Raw genomic sequence first — 17,619 nt, 5'->3', positions numbered from 1 at the left:
AACCCAAAGGAAATGGTATTATATTGTCTTAAGTTGCTTGTAAGTACAAGGCGGCACATATGCTCTCTGAATTTTTCACTCGACTTAATGTGATTTTTTTTAAGAGGTGGCAAGATAGGAGACATTTATCTGCTTCATATTACTCATATAATATACCGATGCTTTATGAAGCATTTTCCAAGTGAGTTAGATAATGTAGTGGTGGGCACTGTGTTGTAAGGTTTTATGTTCTTGGGGGGAAATGTGATCATTTATTTTGGGCAACTTATATTTATCAAAATCTGAAATCAATGAAACCACATTATTTCCCTCAGTCTGGTTATATCAGCGTGGTTTTTGACCATGATGACATTGTTTTTAGGCAGACCACAAATTTATCATTGTGAAGAGGAACACGATGCACATTTTTCATCGCGTGGCTTCTGGCAAGATGAAAACTGGTTTATGTTCTCTTTGAGGACCTGTTTTGAGATGTTTCATTGAGAGAGGGCTTTTTAGCAATTTTTTTTCCCCTAGAGCAAATGGTGTTTACATTTATAAATATACCATCTTTCTTCTTCTCTTTTTTAGTTGAAGGATTGTCAATTTACAATGTTGTGTTATACCATCTTTTCGACTCATCTGGTGGGATAAACAAATTTATAAGTTAATGAGCATTTAGAAACTGGAAGAGTAAGAAGGCATTTTACAATTTATCAAATGTGTGAGCCCTGGCACTTCATTAAAAAAAAATCATTGTTCTTTTCAGCATTAACTGAAACAATTTCATCAAGCTCGTTGTTTGAAAAGGATCATTGCACAATTTTTTTCACTGCATTTTAGAGATCCTTTTAGAAAGAATCCAGAGAGTCATGGTCATTTCCACATTGCCTGCAGTATCATATCAAGGATAAAGCATGAGTTTGACAGAAATACTTTAACTAAGGCTTGCGTCTACCTTCTACTATTTACTGTGCGACCGCAGCAAAGATACTTTACATCTTCAATCTCAGTTTTCGGTAAAACGGAGATAATGATTCCAATCTTTTTTGAGGTGTAGGGAGGATTAGCTGGCAGAATGTGAAGTCCCTGTTATATATTATAAAGCACTCAACACACGGGGATTTGCTTCCTCTCTTCTACTCTGTTATTCATTTCTTAGCAAATACTTATTGAGTGTTGATTGTATTCAAGGAGTTTGTTATTCCCGAGTGAACAAAGCATGCAAACTCCCCCCACTTCTAGCTTGTATTCCAAGTGGAGAGACAGATAATATATGGTCAGCAAAAATAAATTAATACATTAACCATATAATAGGATAAAAGTTTATATATGAAGTGGAGAAAATAAGAGGTAGCAGAGGGTAAAGGGGGACAATTTGTAGGATTAAACGAGTTGGTCAAGGCACACATTTGAGCAAGGACTTGAAGCAGGCAAGGATGACAGCAGTACAGGTACCTGGGGTGAAGCAATCCAGGTGGAGGGGACAGCTAGGGCAATGAGCTAGGATAAGCGCCTTCCAGATGTCTTCACGGAAGAACAAAAGGACCAACGTGCTGGAGGACAGAGCGAGATGAAGGGAAAGGGAAAGTAGTCTAGAGACACAAGAAAGGGCCACATCATATAGAACATGAATGCATAAGGACTTTGAAAAAAAAGGATCTATTGTATGTTTGTAGACAATGGAGCAATATAATCTGGCTTACTTTTTAAAAAGGTATCTCTGCCTGGGCTATTGAGAAAGGGCTGCAGGTTGAGGCAAGGGTAGAATCAGGAAGATCAGTGAGAAGGTTATTTCAGCACTAAAGGTAATTAATCATGATTACTAGGACCAGGAGCTTACAGTGGAGGTAGTGAGAAGTGGAGATTTCCATATTTAAAGGAAGAGTCAATAACATTTCCCGACCAAATGACTAAAGGATATGAGACAATTCAAAAGATGATTCCAAAGCTATTGGTCTGAGCTACTGAGAGAATGGATTTGCCATCAGGTGAAATGTAGAAAGCTAAGGATAGGGCAGTCTTGGGGGTCAGGAAGATAAAGACCTGGATTTCAGTTTTGGAAATGTAGAATTTGAGATATCTATTGCATATTCAAACAAATGTCAAGCAGGCAGTTGAATATTCAAGTCTGGAGATTAGATGAGAAGTCCAAGCTATACATTTCAGTTCAGAAATCTTTGGTGTATGACTGAGAATAACAGCATGAGACCAGGTAAGATCACCAATGAAGCAAATACAGACAGAAAAGAGGATCACGACTGAGCCCTGAGTCACTCCGAAACTCTATCTTTAGTTTTATTTCAAGTATAAGTGTAAAAATATAGAAGGCAATTGATGCTAGATTCTCTCTGGGAAGATTAATGTTTTTATCATATCATGGAGGAAAATAGCAAAAGTGGGTAATGATGGCCATTCTTATCCACTGAAACCAGAAAAACTTTTGATCAAGGGAGTGATTTAAAAAAAAGATGGCAGAAAAGAAAGAATTCAATTTCAAGCACAAGAGGAATAAAACATTAGTCTTAGTAGTAGATTTCAATCTGGGATGGAAGACAAAATAGGTGCATGTATTGAGGTATGTTAATTTTAGTGTTCACATTATATCATAATGTGTTTTTAATGTTCTTTGACAAACTGGAAACAACAGTTTGTTATTAACAGAAAATAACAAATGTGGATAGTCTGTGTGTCCAGTTGTTAATTTATAGGCAGTGATTTTTGTGCTTCCTGCCATGCATGTATTTATAAGGAAGTAGCGGTAAAATAAATTAATCTAAAAAAAACAGTGAAGAGTGGGCACTGTAGTTGAATTTATCAGCACTTCAGAACCTAAAAGAAATAAATGGGAAACAACAGAAAATCAAGGAAAACAAAAAGAAGATGGCATATGCCTTTTAGTATCATTATAGCTCATGATTGTCCTTCTGGAGTTTCAATACCACATTAACCTTGTGTAATCCATCCATTTAGGAACAGAAAGCTAAGAAGATAATCTAAGTGATGTTAAAAGAGATGTTTATAGTAGCAAGTTAGTTTACCAAATGCAAATTCATTGCCTATTCTGTGCCATTCATTGGGCTAGACAGTCATTGACTTAAAGGATCTTACTTTCGAATGTGGGAGACATTCAATAGAGGTTGGAACATTTTCCAAATTTTCTCATTTATTTTTAAATCAGTCTATCTGTTTACATTCATTTCTCAGCACTATATTTTTAAAAACCTTAATTAACAGTAGAGTGATAATCATTAATGTAATTAAACTGTTAACAGGTACTACACAATAGTTAATAGTTAAATGATGTTTAATCTTTCCAATAATTCTATGAAATACTTACTAACATTACCTCCATGTTATGTAAGAGGAAGTTAAACCTCAGAGAAGGCAATTTATTTGCTTCGAGTCACACAATGAATCATCGGTGGAGTGTGGATTTCAGCATGGATATTTCTGACTCCAACCCTTTTGATTTAAATCACTATGCTATTGGAAGGTAATAAAGATGAATTGGGGCAGACATGTCTAGCACACAGCCAAAAATCTCAACTGTATTTTATTCACAGTGCATTTGTCAGAAATTTCACCTTCCTTAGATTGTATTGGTGAGTCTTTATGTAGCAAACTTAAGGAAAATCTAGAAAGTGCTTAGGGGCTTGGGAAATTCTATTGTTAAACAAAGTAGCCACTTTCTTTTATAGTTGGTCCCCATTACGTTCGGTCTTTAGAAAAGGATGGCTTCCATATATAGGCTTTGACAGAAAAGTGAATGTGAAATAGTTATTCACTTGCCTCAAAACAGCTTTGTTACGCTGGAAAAAAACATTTTTCAATATACATTTCTTAGATCTAGTCTTCTGGGTTTCTTCTTTCTCTTTGAAAATCCTTCTCCCTTTTACTTGGTTAACTTCTCATTTTCACATGCATTAATTCCATTTCCTTCCAGAAGGTACCACTGAACTTCCAAGACCTGGTTAATTTTCTCTCAATGTAATCAGAGCTTAACTCTCACGCTTCTTTCCTTCCTCCTTCCCTTTATGGGTTTGTTCATTCATTCTTCCCCTTATCCCTCCTCTTTTGCTAGACAAACATTAAATCAGTTTCTACAACATACCTGGCATGCTTAATATATTAAAATTGCCTCTACTGGTATGTGTGTCTGCCCAGGCTCTTGGATACTCAAGGGTAGGAACTGTGGCTCCATGATTACTGTGCGTCCAGTGCCCAGTGCTGTGTTTGTACCTTGTTGGAACTATTTGCTAATGAGTACTTCTATCCTTTGTGCCACCAGTGCACTTGACATATGCTTCAATTATTGTATGTATCATATGTTATACTCTTGATGCAATTACTTAAGTCTGTCATCTACTGTGGACAGTTGATTCCATAGAAATGGAAGGTCAGACACCTTCCATTTATATTTCTATCAATAGAACCTAGCACAGTGTTGAAAACAGTGTAGAAACCTGATTGAAAAAACTTTCGCTGGATGAATGAGAGGATAACCAGCTTGCATAGCATGAGTTCCTATTCAGATTACTACCCAACCTAGAAGGCATTAATTACTACAATTGTAATAAGAATAAACGTATTTCTCATGTCAACTTATAAAAAAAAGTCCCCTAAAGGATCAGAAACAAATAATATTTAACAAACAGCAAGGGTCTTATTTTTTACCCTTTCCTCATCCAAATTGAATTGTAATAATCAAATAGGCAGCACATTTTAAGCACATTTGAAATGAAAAACACCAGAGCAACTTGGAGATAATTATCGTGTGGCCAGCTTGAAAGCTGAATTTTTCTATAATTTCCTGAAAATATGGGACTGAAAAATGTGACTGTGGAGACAGGCATATGGTGTAGCACAAAGCGATGGAGTCACAGTACCTGGGCTTGGTTTTCCACTAGTTTTGTGACCTTGAGCAACGTATGGACTCTTCCTGGGTCTTAATGAATTCAACTGTAAAATAATGTCTACCTCGTAGGATTCAAAAGGATTACGCTTAAGATAGTTAAAAATATTGGTAATGAAAAGCAATCCTCTCACATTTTTATTTCTTCTGTAAAAAGGTAAAAAAATCCCAAGAAAAGTGGGACAAACTGTGAAGCACAAAAGAAGTATTTGTAAGAAGAGAGTAACACAAATGCTGAGGTGGTACAGCTTGTCAGCGATTCTGTCTCCTTGGAGTTCATCCTCCACTCCCTCCCAGGTTCCCACCAACCCCCTTTTGTTTGGCTCTGTTCTCTTTTTTCCCTTGAAGTGAAGATACAAAGGTTCCAATCTCCAAAGCAATTAGGTAACTCAGGGAACCAAAGGCACTTCCTGGAGAATGTTCCTGTTGACATTAAATGTGGATGGGCACTGCCTGCCTTCCACTTTACAGCTTTGCACATAAAATAAATAAGATACATTTCTTTATGAGCAGAGAGCAGCAAATTATCCTAACTTTCTGTTACAATGCTTCCCACGAAGTTACTTTTTGAAAGCCACGTTGTTTTTTTTTTCCTTTTACTGGGGTTTGTTGGACAGTTGCCAGAGTTGGCAAACCCACCTGAAAGAGTTTCCATGGCTCTGGCCTGGGATTGGGCAGCTAAAGATCTGATACTTATAACCCATCCTAAATTGTTTGAGAGAAAACAAATTAAAGATTCTTTCTAGGACAATTTTTGCATCTATCTGGTGGGGAATAGCATGCAATAAAAGTTGTCTTGACAGAAGCTTGCAGGGAATTCTCTGAGTGCCTGGCCAAACTGTTGCCTTCCATTATTTTCTCCCACTTCCTCTTTCAAACCAGAGCACGTTACAGTTACATTCTTCTCTCAGGGAAACCATTACTTCCTCCTGTTGATTGTAATTCCTGATCTCTTCATTGCCCTTTATTTTCACTCCATCATCCTAGTGCAGACCACCAAAAGAGTCACATTCATGACTTGCAAAATTTCCTTATTGTGGTTTTCTCTTATTCTTTTTTTAAAATTCCCAATTTAGTCTTTATTTTAATTTTTTAGCTTCTAGTATTCAACATATAAATAGCTCAAATATTATGAGGTATTTTAAATTATAAAAATTTTAAGCATGCAGGGAAGTGTGTAACAAACATAAAAATCCATGTTTAGCAAATACAATATTTTGTCATATTTGTTTCAAATTATGTGCACACACAGCTTACAGAGAGAATTAGAACTTCTCTTGTACATCCTACCTGACTCCCTCCCACCTCCCTCTCCACTATTCTGCAATCAGTATCCTTTCTACTCATGTCTTTAAACATTATTCACACTTTACATTGTGACTACATGAATAATATTTATAAAGCAGCCCATCATGATTGAATTTCTTTTCTTATTCAATTTTTGGATATTCCTGGAGATAATAATTGCCTTGTTCAAAACTATTCTCTCCACTAAAATATAAACATCATAAGGGCAGAGTTTTATGTTTTGGTCAGAGTAACAGTTTCAGCACTTAGATAGAACACTGCTTGGGACAGAGAAAGTGCCAGCTACATATTTGTTGAATGAATGACTAGATGACTGAATGAATAAATAATAGCTTTTAATTTCCCTTAGGATAAACTTTAAAATATTTACCATGGCTTACAAAGCCCTCCGACAGCTGGCCTTTGCTTGGCTTGCTGTCTCATTCCCCCAGGTCCCATGTTCCCAGCTCCTTTTCAGTTTCTATATTTTATGTCCAAAACACTCTTTTCTTTCATTTGAATTGGGCAACCTCCATTTTTACTTTAAGTATTGCACATACGCAGTTCACTACAGTGGCAACTTTAACCTCATCTAAGTAGGTCCCACTGATACAGGCTCCTTCACCCTTCTGGGCTTCTCTGTGAACACTCAGCAGCTTACGATCACTTGTCAATATTTATCACTTTGAAGGCAGGGATTCTATTTATCCTATTCCCTGATAACATGGATACCTGAAGATTGTCAGACAAAGCACAACTACTTGCTGTCCTTAATGAAAATCATTCGAATTAGGAATACTGTCTATGCTCTGCCCTCATCTTCCACTTACAATCTTCTTTCCTTCTCACCTTCCTGGCTTTCATGCCAGGTTCTCTTTCTTTCTCTTCCTAATTCCGTGTTCCTGGTTCCTGCCAATTTATGATGGCTATAAAAATATGGCTAGCTTAACATTCATTTTAATGGCTTTATTGATAAAAACGTATTCTCATAATATATTTCAGTATTATATGCATATATGTTTACACACATATATCTATCTGTGTGCAAAAAAGTAACCCACTATCTCATCACTCAAAAACATCTTTTCTTAGCAGTAGGCAACCTTCATTTCAGATATTTTTTAATGAAGATACACAAGTATATGGCTATATATATATATATATATATAGATATTAATGCCAGTTGATCACCACTCCTAGTTGTTTTTCTAAACAATTATTCAGTTCTAAGGTCTCTTAACTGTGCTCACAGTCCTAGAGAGTTGTGTTGGGATGAAGTGAATTAACATTCGTAAGATGCTTTAAAAGGTTCCTGGCACACAGGAAGCATTACATATGTGCTTGCTGCTGTTAGCATGATGAGAGCACTGACCCAAAGTGACCTGAGCCCTCTGCTGTAGGCTGAAGTGGGGTAACTGTAAGCCAAGTGGGTAGAAGGGAAACTTACACAGTATCCTCTGAAGTTAGCCCCAAGCATCTCTGCGGCAGGCTTTGGAATAGCTGAAGCCATAAGAGCAGTCTTCTGGCTTAGCTAGCGGTGCCAAGTGTCAAGTTACTTTGAATCAGAGTCAATGGGATAAGGTTGCAGACAGCAACAGGCTCTTTGGAAAAGTGCTGTGGATCTTAATTAAAGGTTAAACTTCACATAATATCAATGTGGAGACCTTTCCAGGTTTGGCATTTATTCCCCCTTCTCCCCTCCCACCTTCTTCACCTTACCCCCAGGTACACACACACACACACTCACATGTATGCATGTAGCCAGAGGAAAACCATTTCACTCTTCTGCCTGAAAACCTTCATTGGCCCCACACTGTCTATAGGACAAAGTTCAAACTCCTTTGTTAAAGGCTGTCTTCAGAGGATGGCCCTAATACTGACTTTCATCTTCGTTTGTAACTCTCCCCACCCTTTACTGCAGATGGATACACATTTACTCAGTGCCTAGTCTGTGTCAGGCTTGCGTCAGATGCTAGGAATGCAAATATGGTGGAGATATGGTTGTGTCCTTGAGAAGAGTGATTCAGTAGGGGAGGCAGATAAGAATATAGGCCATTAAAATCCAGTTTTTTACATCCAGAAAATGATGTAAAGAAAGAAGCAGATATAAAATATATAAATCTAAAATAGGGGACTTATCAGTCTAAGTACAACAGAGAGGGTTTCGTAGAGAAGGTGACATCTGGGCAGAGGCCGGAAGGTGAGTAGGCATTATTCCAGTAAACGAAGAGGAGGAAGTGCGTTCCAGGCAGGAAAGGTGACACACGTATGGACATGGAGGAATAAAACAGAATGTGTGTAGATGAGAATTACAAGCAGCCCCTGGTACTAGAATGTAAATGAGAATTATAAAGTGGTGGTGAATAAAGTGAGAAAGGTCACAGGAGGGTGAGGGAGAGAGGGAATTTTGTATGCTGTGTGAAAAACTTGGATGTATCCCACAGAGATATGAAAACACTGGTAAACGTTGAGCAATGAAATAAAAGGGACAAATATGTATTCTTGATATGTTATCTGGTAGCAGAATGAAAAGCACAGTTAGAGGCATGTGGCGTAAGTTTGGGAGAAGGGAAATAAACCAGGAAATTCCTGCAACAGTCAAAGGTGAGATGATAACTTAGCCAGGGGAAAAGCTGTACAAACAAATGGAAGAGAGCTGAAGGGTAAGACTACTGAGCCATTCCAATAGCCAGACTCAGTAAGTGACTGGATAAGGGTGGCCAGGAAGAGAGAAGAGTCTGAATGACTTGCTTCTTTTCGTTTGGAGAAATTGGGAGAATGATGGTGCCATTAAGAGCCTCAGTGCTGCACACTCTTTCTAATATGATCGTCTTCATTTTTCTTAGGTGAGCGTAAAGATTATGCCTCAAGACTAAACCTTCTCAAATTTCTCCAAGATTAGGTATACACTCCTCTGTTTTTCCATAATACTTTGCTCATTTCTCATCTACAGCACTCAGTCCACTGCAATGATTACTGGTTTACAGGCTTTTCTCCCACTAGATTGGATGGTTCTTGGAAACTGAGACTAAATTTTGTACTTCTAGTTTCTATTAAATTCTCTGGCACAAACTAAGCCCTTAATCTGTTCAATTAATTAGTTCATACTTGAAAATCTCAAGCTGATCTTCTAAACCCAAACTATTGATCTTTCAAATAATACATTTATTTCGCCAATCCTCAAGGCAGAAAATTTTTGGTAGCCTGACTTAATATCTACTGCAACCAATCCATCCATACATCCTGTTGATTCTACTCCAAAGTGTACCTCAAAATCATCCAATGCGCTGTTTAGCCCAAGACACCAAGAACTCTTGGTGCCTGCAGTGGGAACCTGCAGTAACCACCCAACCCATCTCCCCGCTCCCACTTTCCATGCCTCTCCAAATTATTCTCCCTCACAGCAACCAGAACGGTATTTTATTTTATATTTTATATTAATTCTTACTTTTTATTGAAGTATAGTTGATTTACAATGTTAGTTTCACGAGTATAGCAATGCAATTCAGCTATACATATCTATCCATATATATTTTTTTCAGATTCTTTTCCATTACAACTCATTACGAGAAATTGAATGTAGTTCCCTGTGCTATACAGCAGGTCCTTGTTGTTTATTCATTCTATGTACAGTAATGTCTATCTGTCAGTCCCAAACTCTCAAACCATCCCTGCTCCCATCTTTCCCCACCTAGTAACCACAGTTTGCTTTCTATGTCCATGAGTCTATTTCTGGTTTGCAAATAAAATTTGTATCTTTTTTTTTAAAAGAAGAACGATATTTTAAAAATGTACATCTGATCATGTTTTTTTTTCTTCTATTACGCTCCCTGCAAAGGTTTCTCGTTGTGCTTAATAATAAGTGTTCAAATCCCGAGCATGTGCTACAAGGCTGTATGTCATATAACCCCTGCTACCTTTCTCATCTCTTCTGATACCATTTTTCTGTTTGCTTATCCATAAACAGACCTTGACATGTGCTTTTCCCTCAGCCAGAAATGCCCTTCTCCCCATGTTTAGCTAGCTGTTTCTATTTATCACTTAGGTCTCAGCTAATTTTCACTTCTTCAGAGAAATCTTTTATGACCACAAATTTAAATTATGTCTTCCCTGATAGTTTCATTTTTCACTATTGTTCTTTTGCTTCATATTACTTAACATAATTTGTCCATGTGTGTCTCTCTCCCAACAAGATGGTAAATTACTTAAGAAACATGTCTGCTTTTTAACCCCAATTTTTCCAACACCTATTATTATAGTGCAAATAGTAACAAGAAAATGCTTTTCTGTTGAGTGAATGAAAAAGCAGTCCATGTTCATTGTCAGCTGCACAGTTTTTACAAAACCTAAGGCAGAAATATTACATCAGTATATTCACATTCAAGGTACTTAGCCTCATAGATAATTGAATCTGTAAGATAGGTTTTCAATCTAATGATAATTCCTGTTGAAATTAGAAATTAGAAAAAGGTAAAGAAATAATGTAAAGAAAAAGACCACCAACACTGCTCTTCGTCCCCTTCACAAGGGAACCAATCATATTTTTTTTCCTTTCTGACAGTTTTACTGTATGTGTGCACATGTGCTGTAGATCATATGTTTAACTAAATTTATTGAAGGCTTTATGTTCGGCACTCAGGTGACTGGGGATATCAGGATGTATAAGAGTCTCAGAAAGCTCATCGTCTAACAGTGAAAATAGGATTCAAATGCTATCACAAGGCACCTGGGTGTTTTATTAAATCAGAATTTTTAATTTTTTTAAGAAAAGGAAAGTGCTGCATAAACACCAGTCACTGAAAACAAAAGTCTGATGATGTGAACTGGACTCAAAAGGCCCAGAATCGCAGGATTTTTAGAACCAGGCCTTTGGAATCAGTTAATCCATCTACCATGGATAATCTCTTGTCCTATGGGGATGGAGTCTAACAATGATGATGTTATAATCTTCTAGCCTCTAGGAGCTTGTGCGAAATCCATCTTAATTGTAAAACCACTAGATGACCTGACATACCACGTGGTGGGGCCTCTGCCTGGAATGTCCTTTTCTCTTGTTTTCCTTGAAAACTTAGCCTCATAGGTCCCCTCCTCATCCCATGTCCACAAGTCTGTGCCCTTTTATTATTTATTATTTATTATGATTATTGTAATCATGTTTAAAATTTTTCCCTTCCTCATTAACTTTTTGAAGAAAGAATTCATAACTTTATTCCTGTACCTTTATTTCAGTGGTAGGCAAATGGGCCCAGAATATGCATTTAATAAACATTTATTGAACACATTGGAAGCCAAGATGGAAGATACCCTATTCTGTTTTCATACTGTAAAGTTTAGAAGTAGTGATGAAGTATCTTGAGAACACAACGACATAGGTTCTTAACATTTTTGGAAGAAGAAGAAGAAAAAAAAAACTCCTAAACCAAAGCAACACAAAACCCAAACCCCAAAAACACCACCAAAGACCAAGCAGAGGTGAGTCTTGCCCTGTGTTGACATTATTTAGAAACTCATTAGTTAGAGTTTTCTGGTTTAGATTAAGGAAAAGCACTAAGAGAAACGAAGAGTTTTAGACCAACTTCCACCTAATTCTGTGCTACCTTTTCGTTCTTGGATACGTGGTGACATCTTTTAGTCTCTTTCTGGCTAAGACTTCTCTCTCTCTCCACCTCAAATCGCAGTTAATTGGGACCTTGCTCAGGACTTTCTGGGAATATCCGGAGGATTGACTGAAAATGCCCGGTAGAAAAACTGGGGACTCTTAACTGAGTTTGGTGGTGGGGGCAGGGATATAGGCTGATTTCTCCCTGAGATCGAAAGATTTTCGTGATTAGCCCAGGTGTTGGGAAGGCTTCTGTTTGTAAGGGAATTCTCTGTTGCATAAACGATGCCACCAAGATGGGGAATGCATGGGGATGTGACCCCTCCTCAGATCAACTTTTTGAGATGGCTTTTGAGGGGTGTACCCGTGCTGACTTTGTGATGCATGTACCTGTGAGGTCATCAGTGGGCCAGGACCCCAGCTGGCATGCCTTGCAGGTGTACTCATCGAACACATACTCGTTCTCTTTACAAGGTGTGCAGGTCCAGCAACAGCTGACTTCTCCCTTCCGGATCACCTAAGGCAAATAGTCAACATTTTAATCATTCTTTTCACGTAGATAAAAATGCAGCATTATCCAAACGTCCTGCTTTACAAAGCAGAAAGGGTTTTCACGGAAACACTTTCCAATGTTTCCAGATAGGCCGTGTGAGGATTAATATTCTCACTTTATAATTAAAGCAACAGGCTGAGCTTCAGCAACCAGTCAAACATCATAAAATCAGTCGGTGACAGGGCCAAGAATGAAATTGAGGGCAAGTCTTCGGATAGTTAGTTTTAGGTACTTGAACTTGTTCAAGTGTCCGTGTCTGTACTCATATGTTAATACATGTACATTTCCTTGTGTGGCTGTAACTGAATTTTTCCCATTCTGTGCCTTTCTTTGCCTCAAATAAAGAACTTTTGCTCTCTGGATTTACCTTGGCCTCCTTCCACTAGTTGAATAACTGTTAACTAAAAGAAAAAACATGGTATATCTGCTGCCCATATGAATAAAAATAACTAGAAATTTGCTTTGAATTAAGAGGCAGAAGATGAAGTTGTTTTCTGGAAATCATCTCTCAGACTGTTTCTGTGAAAAACCTGGTTCAAAAATTCAGCCCGTTGCTTCCTGTTCTGGCAGTTTTGACTTGCTTGGGATGAAGGTGGGTAAGGTCACTGAGTCTATCAGGCACCTCTTTGTCTGTCTGGTTTTTTTAAGGCGATGGAAAATGAATGAAATAATTTAACAGTTGAAAGAGTCCCAGATGTTATTCTTTAGGAATGGATGTTTCTTATGTTTTTTCCACCACTGGCTCATGAATAGCCTCTCTGGAATAGAGACAGCGTTCATTAAACATTCCTATAAATAATTAGAACTGTGATTAATAGCCAGCAGTAACCAGACACAGCAATGATTACACTTCACAGTCCTCGCCTTAGATGCTGACTTTGTTAACGACCTCTGATAATAATGTCTAGATATCCACAGCCAAGTACAGTTGTAGGCTGCCAGCCCTTTCTTATATTTTATACTACCCTTTGTGCTGACTCCTGACACTATGACAATACAAGTAGGGAATGATGACAAAAGGGCTTGAAACGTCCTTTCCCAAAAATAAACAGATAAATGAGGCAACATTGCTAATTAGACCTGCTCCATCTATCTAAAGCATTCTTCCTAATAATACGGACTCTTTACTGGTGATTTAGTGCATGCCCTATGCTGTTGTCTCATTAAAACATTGAAACCACTCTGTATAAAGTAACTGGTTGTATTTTATTCATTTTTTTTTAGGGAAGAAAATGAAGGCTTAGTGAGTTCATATAGCACTGGGTAAAGGAGGAATCAAACAAACCTTGTTGTACTTGGAGGCCATGCTCATAAATAGTGAGCCTTATTGGTCTGCACAGAGTTCATGATATTTTAAAAGATGTAAAGGAAAGAATACTGGCTGGGGAATCAAGGGGCACCGGGGTTCTAGTCCTACCTACAGCCACCAGATGATTGTGCAGCCTTGAGCTATCTCCCAGCTGATCCTATTTTTTGAAACCGGGACTAATACTTTTTTAGATAACACCTACCTTTATAGAGTTTCCTGAGGATTAAATAGAATATCACAATGATTTGTAAACTTCTCTAAAATATTAACTATTTTAATAGTATTATACTAAATATTAACTCTAAATATTAACTGTTTTAATAGTGCATATTAACTATTTTAATAGAGTATATATATATATGTATGTAAATATCCATATAGAGAAATGAATTTCATTTTCAGGGTAATTTCAGCTACACTTGGTAAAACTGTCACTGGACAATTCCTAGATTTTTGTCGTACAAGCAGCACATTTCCTATGCTGCTTTCTTAGCAGGCCCAGCAAACAAAAGCAGCTGCATTTTTTTCTCTTAGATGTGCGCTGACTTTCTGTGATTCAATGCTCATTGGTTTGTGGATTTCGGATTTTTACCAGAATAAGCTCATGCCCTTTTTCAAGATTAATTCCAATATTACAATCATGTTTTGGAATCAATAGTGACAACTTAATGTGTCTTCTTCTGATCATTCAGAGCTGATTTGTTTTACTTTTTTTCACTCGCTATATATGCTCTGTTTCATACTCATTTTGAATAGAAGAGGTGGTGACAGTTCTCTTTCAGAGTGATTTCCATTCTTTCTGGACACCCTAGCCATAGTGGTGCTTTCTTTATGAATAACAATGTGAAATACATTTGAACTTTTTTGCCAGACTACGTGTTCTTTCATGGACACTAAGTTAACAAAGCTGAACAAATGCCATGAGGTGTGGATATCATTCATGAAGTCGTTCAGTGACAATCTTAAACCATATTAAGAAAATGTAGCCAATTGTACATTTAATGGAATGAAAATGAGATCTGGTTAGGAAAACAACTCTGGATTAAAAAAAAGACTATATAAACATTATTACAAATTAGCTAGTATTAAAAATACGATAATAGGGAATCAAATGCTTCCTAGGAATTCAGTAAGTTATTCCCAGGAGAAGTGGGTAGAAAAGTATATGTAAAGAAATCTTTTGAAACAGACATTCAACCTTTTGAAGTTACAGGTTCACACTGCATTGCTGTGAAGGGTCAAAACAGACAACTTCCATGTGGTAATTTACACAAGCTAATTTTTCCACAGGAAGAACTGAAAATTATGAACAACTGGTATTCTGAATGAGTCAAAAAAGAATTTCACATGAAGAGTTTAACTTCAGGATGATTGGCCAAGATGCAGACTGTCACTGAATATTAAGAGTCAGCAACCTTTTTCTGCAAAGGCCCATAGTGAATATTTCAGCCCTTGTGGTTGGTGGCCAGGGCTGATTGCAGCTACCGCTGTAATGTTTTTCTCAAATACGTCCCCTGCCCGCTTTCCATTCTCACTGTTTCTTCTGTAATTTGGGGCCCTTGTTACCACTATCACAGCATCCTTCTAACTTGTCTCTTCTTTCTTTATTCATAACTTTACTCATGAATCTTCACCTGCTGTAGTCCAGCTTATGTCAACATTTGGGTCAAAAGTATTCTCAGACTCCTGGCTAATAAAACTTAAGTTCAACCTGTTTAACATGGCATACAAAACTCTCCACAAATATGGCTTCAACCTATCATTTCAGCTTTCTCTTTTAAATAACCATCTAGAGCAACACACCCTGGATTATTCACTGTTATTCCAGAACAGACAATAAATCTTCTGATAGTAAATGTGTCTTGTTTACTTTTGCCCCATCAATGTAAACTATTCCATTAGTAGGGGTTTGATAAATATTTGTTAAGTTCATTAGAAATTGATGTGATTTCCAACTGTGAATTATTTATTTCCAGGAAGCATGTCTTTAAAGGCTTCCATGAGTAGAAAGGGAGCGAGCATGACTCCTCAAGTGGTTTCGAACTGCACTCACGCACATTTTAAATTAAATTTTCCCAATACCCCAGTAGGTGAGTCCAACTACTGAGACCATTGTGGGTCTTACTAGATATCGTAATTAGTGAGAAAAAAACTTAAAATTTTTTTTCTGACATTAGAAGCCTACAGTGGAAAAGGTAAAACAAATATAGCAACTTTTTAAAAATGACAATGCTTTTGAATTTACAACAAAAATGAAAGCATCACAGACTCCGTTTTACCTTTATCTGGCCTTTCTCACAGGGTTCACTGCACACGGATCTGATGATGTGGCTTTTCTTGGACCACACTTCATCATCATCCATTTTTAATTCTCCATTGTCCCAGCTTCCAACGTTGATGTAATCAAAATAATCTTTTCCCATTTCCTTGAAATTCATTATTTCGTACCTTGGGAACAAGAATATAATAATCATTCAGCTAAAAGTATAAATATTCAGCTATGAAAAAGCAGTAGACTTCAGTCCTCCAGTGTACCTGTCGTCTAATATATTAGTGACACCGGAATTCTCCATGACAGTACACTTAGAATAACAAAAACCCTGTCTGTTTCACTTTCTCATCAGAGACTTTTTTTTTTAAACTTTCAGGCTTACACCTGAAATAGAAAATGATCCCATGTGAGAAGGTGACTTGACCTCAGCAGGATGAAAGACAGTTCTGAAATAACTTCAAGTAGTTTAAATAAGAACCACTGTTAGGCTTCCAAAAAAGACAGCAAAGTTTTCGTCTCCACCCCAATAAAATGATACATTTTCCTTTGCCAACCAAGTGAGAAATTTGGTAAACCTTTCATCTTGTCTTCAGCTGTAGGGAACGTGGCGGTAATTTGGGTAGGGCCTGACTTTATCTTTCTTATTTTGCCCTTTATCAGTGGTTAAACTCATTGTATAAAGGTACTTTCAGGAGCAATGTTTAAAATAATTCCGAAAAGCTTCTAAAGCATCTCATGCAGTGTAAAAATGCTAGAAAACACTAGGACCTTGTGAGTTCTCAGCCTTCATTGTCTATTATTATTTTGAGTAGAAGGATGGAGATGTAAAGAGGGAAAAGTAATGTGATTATTTACAAGATTTTTCTTACATATAAAAACATTTGCAGAGAAGCCCTTCTGACATAATTTTCCAATCTGAGGACATCGGATGAGCGATACCCCCACTGTCAACTCCTATAGTCATCTCTGTACATATGTCCTAGGTGTTCAATGTCTTCACACAGTGCCCTATGTTTTACTTCCTAAGACTTTTAAAGGATTGGTAGATGGGCTCTTGTAAGTGGCTCCTCGAATCTCCATGCTCAGCATATTTAGCTGTCTGAAAATTAACATGTATAGAAACCTTTCTGGTCTTGGAGTTCAAGTGACTAGCTTGCCGTACTCAGACCAATGCTCAGCACAAAAGCGCTAAGAACAAACCAGACACCAATGTTTGGACCTCCATTGTAAAATGATACCATTCTGTTTTCACTCCTAATCACAGTTTTTACTGTGGTGTCTTCTCCAGAATGTCAACTTGTTCATAGTTTGGTTGGCTCTTCAGTGGTATAAGGATTATCTGACAGTGTTTTATTTGCAGTCGGTAACAATTTTGAGTAACTGCCTAAATTCCACTTCTACATCAAAAGTACCAATCTGTGGGACACAGAACAGCGTTCGGCACCATTCCATTCTGTCACAGATAGCCAGTGGCTCCTAAACATGCACTGAGTTGAGACATTAGAGCACTAGGGTAAAAGGAACTCATATATTATGTCATTGGCCACTTCAAATGGGCTCCATGGGCGTCTAAGGCTTCCAGAGGTGACTGCCTGTGGACAAATATCCTTTGAGTATTCTAGGCTGGGAGGAAGAAAGAACTGACAGTGTCAGGAAGGTCTTTTCTTTGCTGCTACTGATTTGAAGACATATGAAGAAGGATTCA

At 37.5% G+C, this 17,619-nt stretch overlaps 1 protein-coding gene across 1 annotated transcript in view; it reads right to left on the bottom strand.

Annotated features, from left to right (window-relative positions):
• The window catches only part of GRM5 (glutamate metabotropic receptor 5), a 374,881-nt gene that overhangs the window by 69,760 nt on the left and 287,502 nt on the right, over positions 1-17,619 (bottom strand). Inside the window, exons 5-6 of the mRNA XM_072969029.1 lie at positions 15,922-16,090; positions 12,171-12,297 (exon numbers count right to left, since the gene is read on the bottom strand). Coding sequence (XP_072825130.1) covers positions 12,171-12,297; positions 15,922-16,090 — 296 coding nt within the window. The remainder of the gene's footprint in view (positions 1-12,170; positions 12,298-15,921; positions 16,091-17,619) is intronic.

This window comes from Vicugna pacos, chromosome 10, assembly GCF_048564905.1.
Source record: "Vicugna pacos chromosome 10, VicPac4, whole genome shotgun sequence".
Taxonomy (NCBI): domain Eukaryota; kingdom Metazoa; phylum Chordata; class Mammalia; order Artiodactyla; family Camelidae; genus Vicugna; species Vicugna pacos.
Note: the sequence above shows the minus strand (reverse complement) of the source record. Positions and strands in the feature narration are given on the sequence as shown.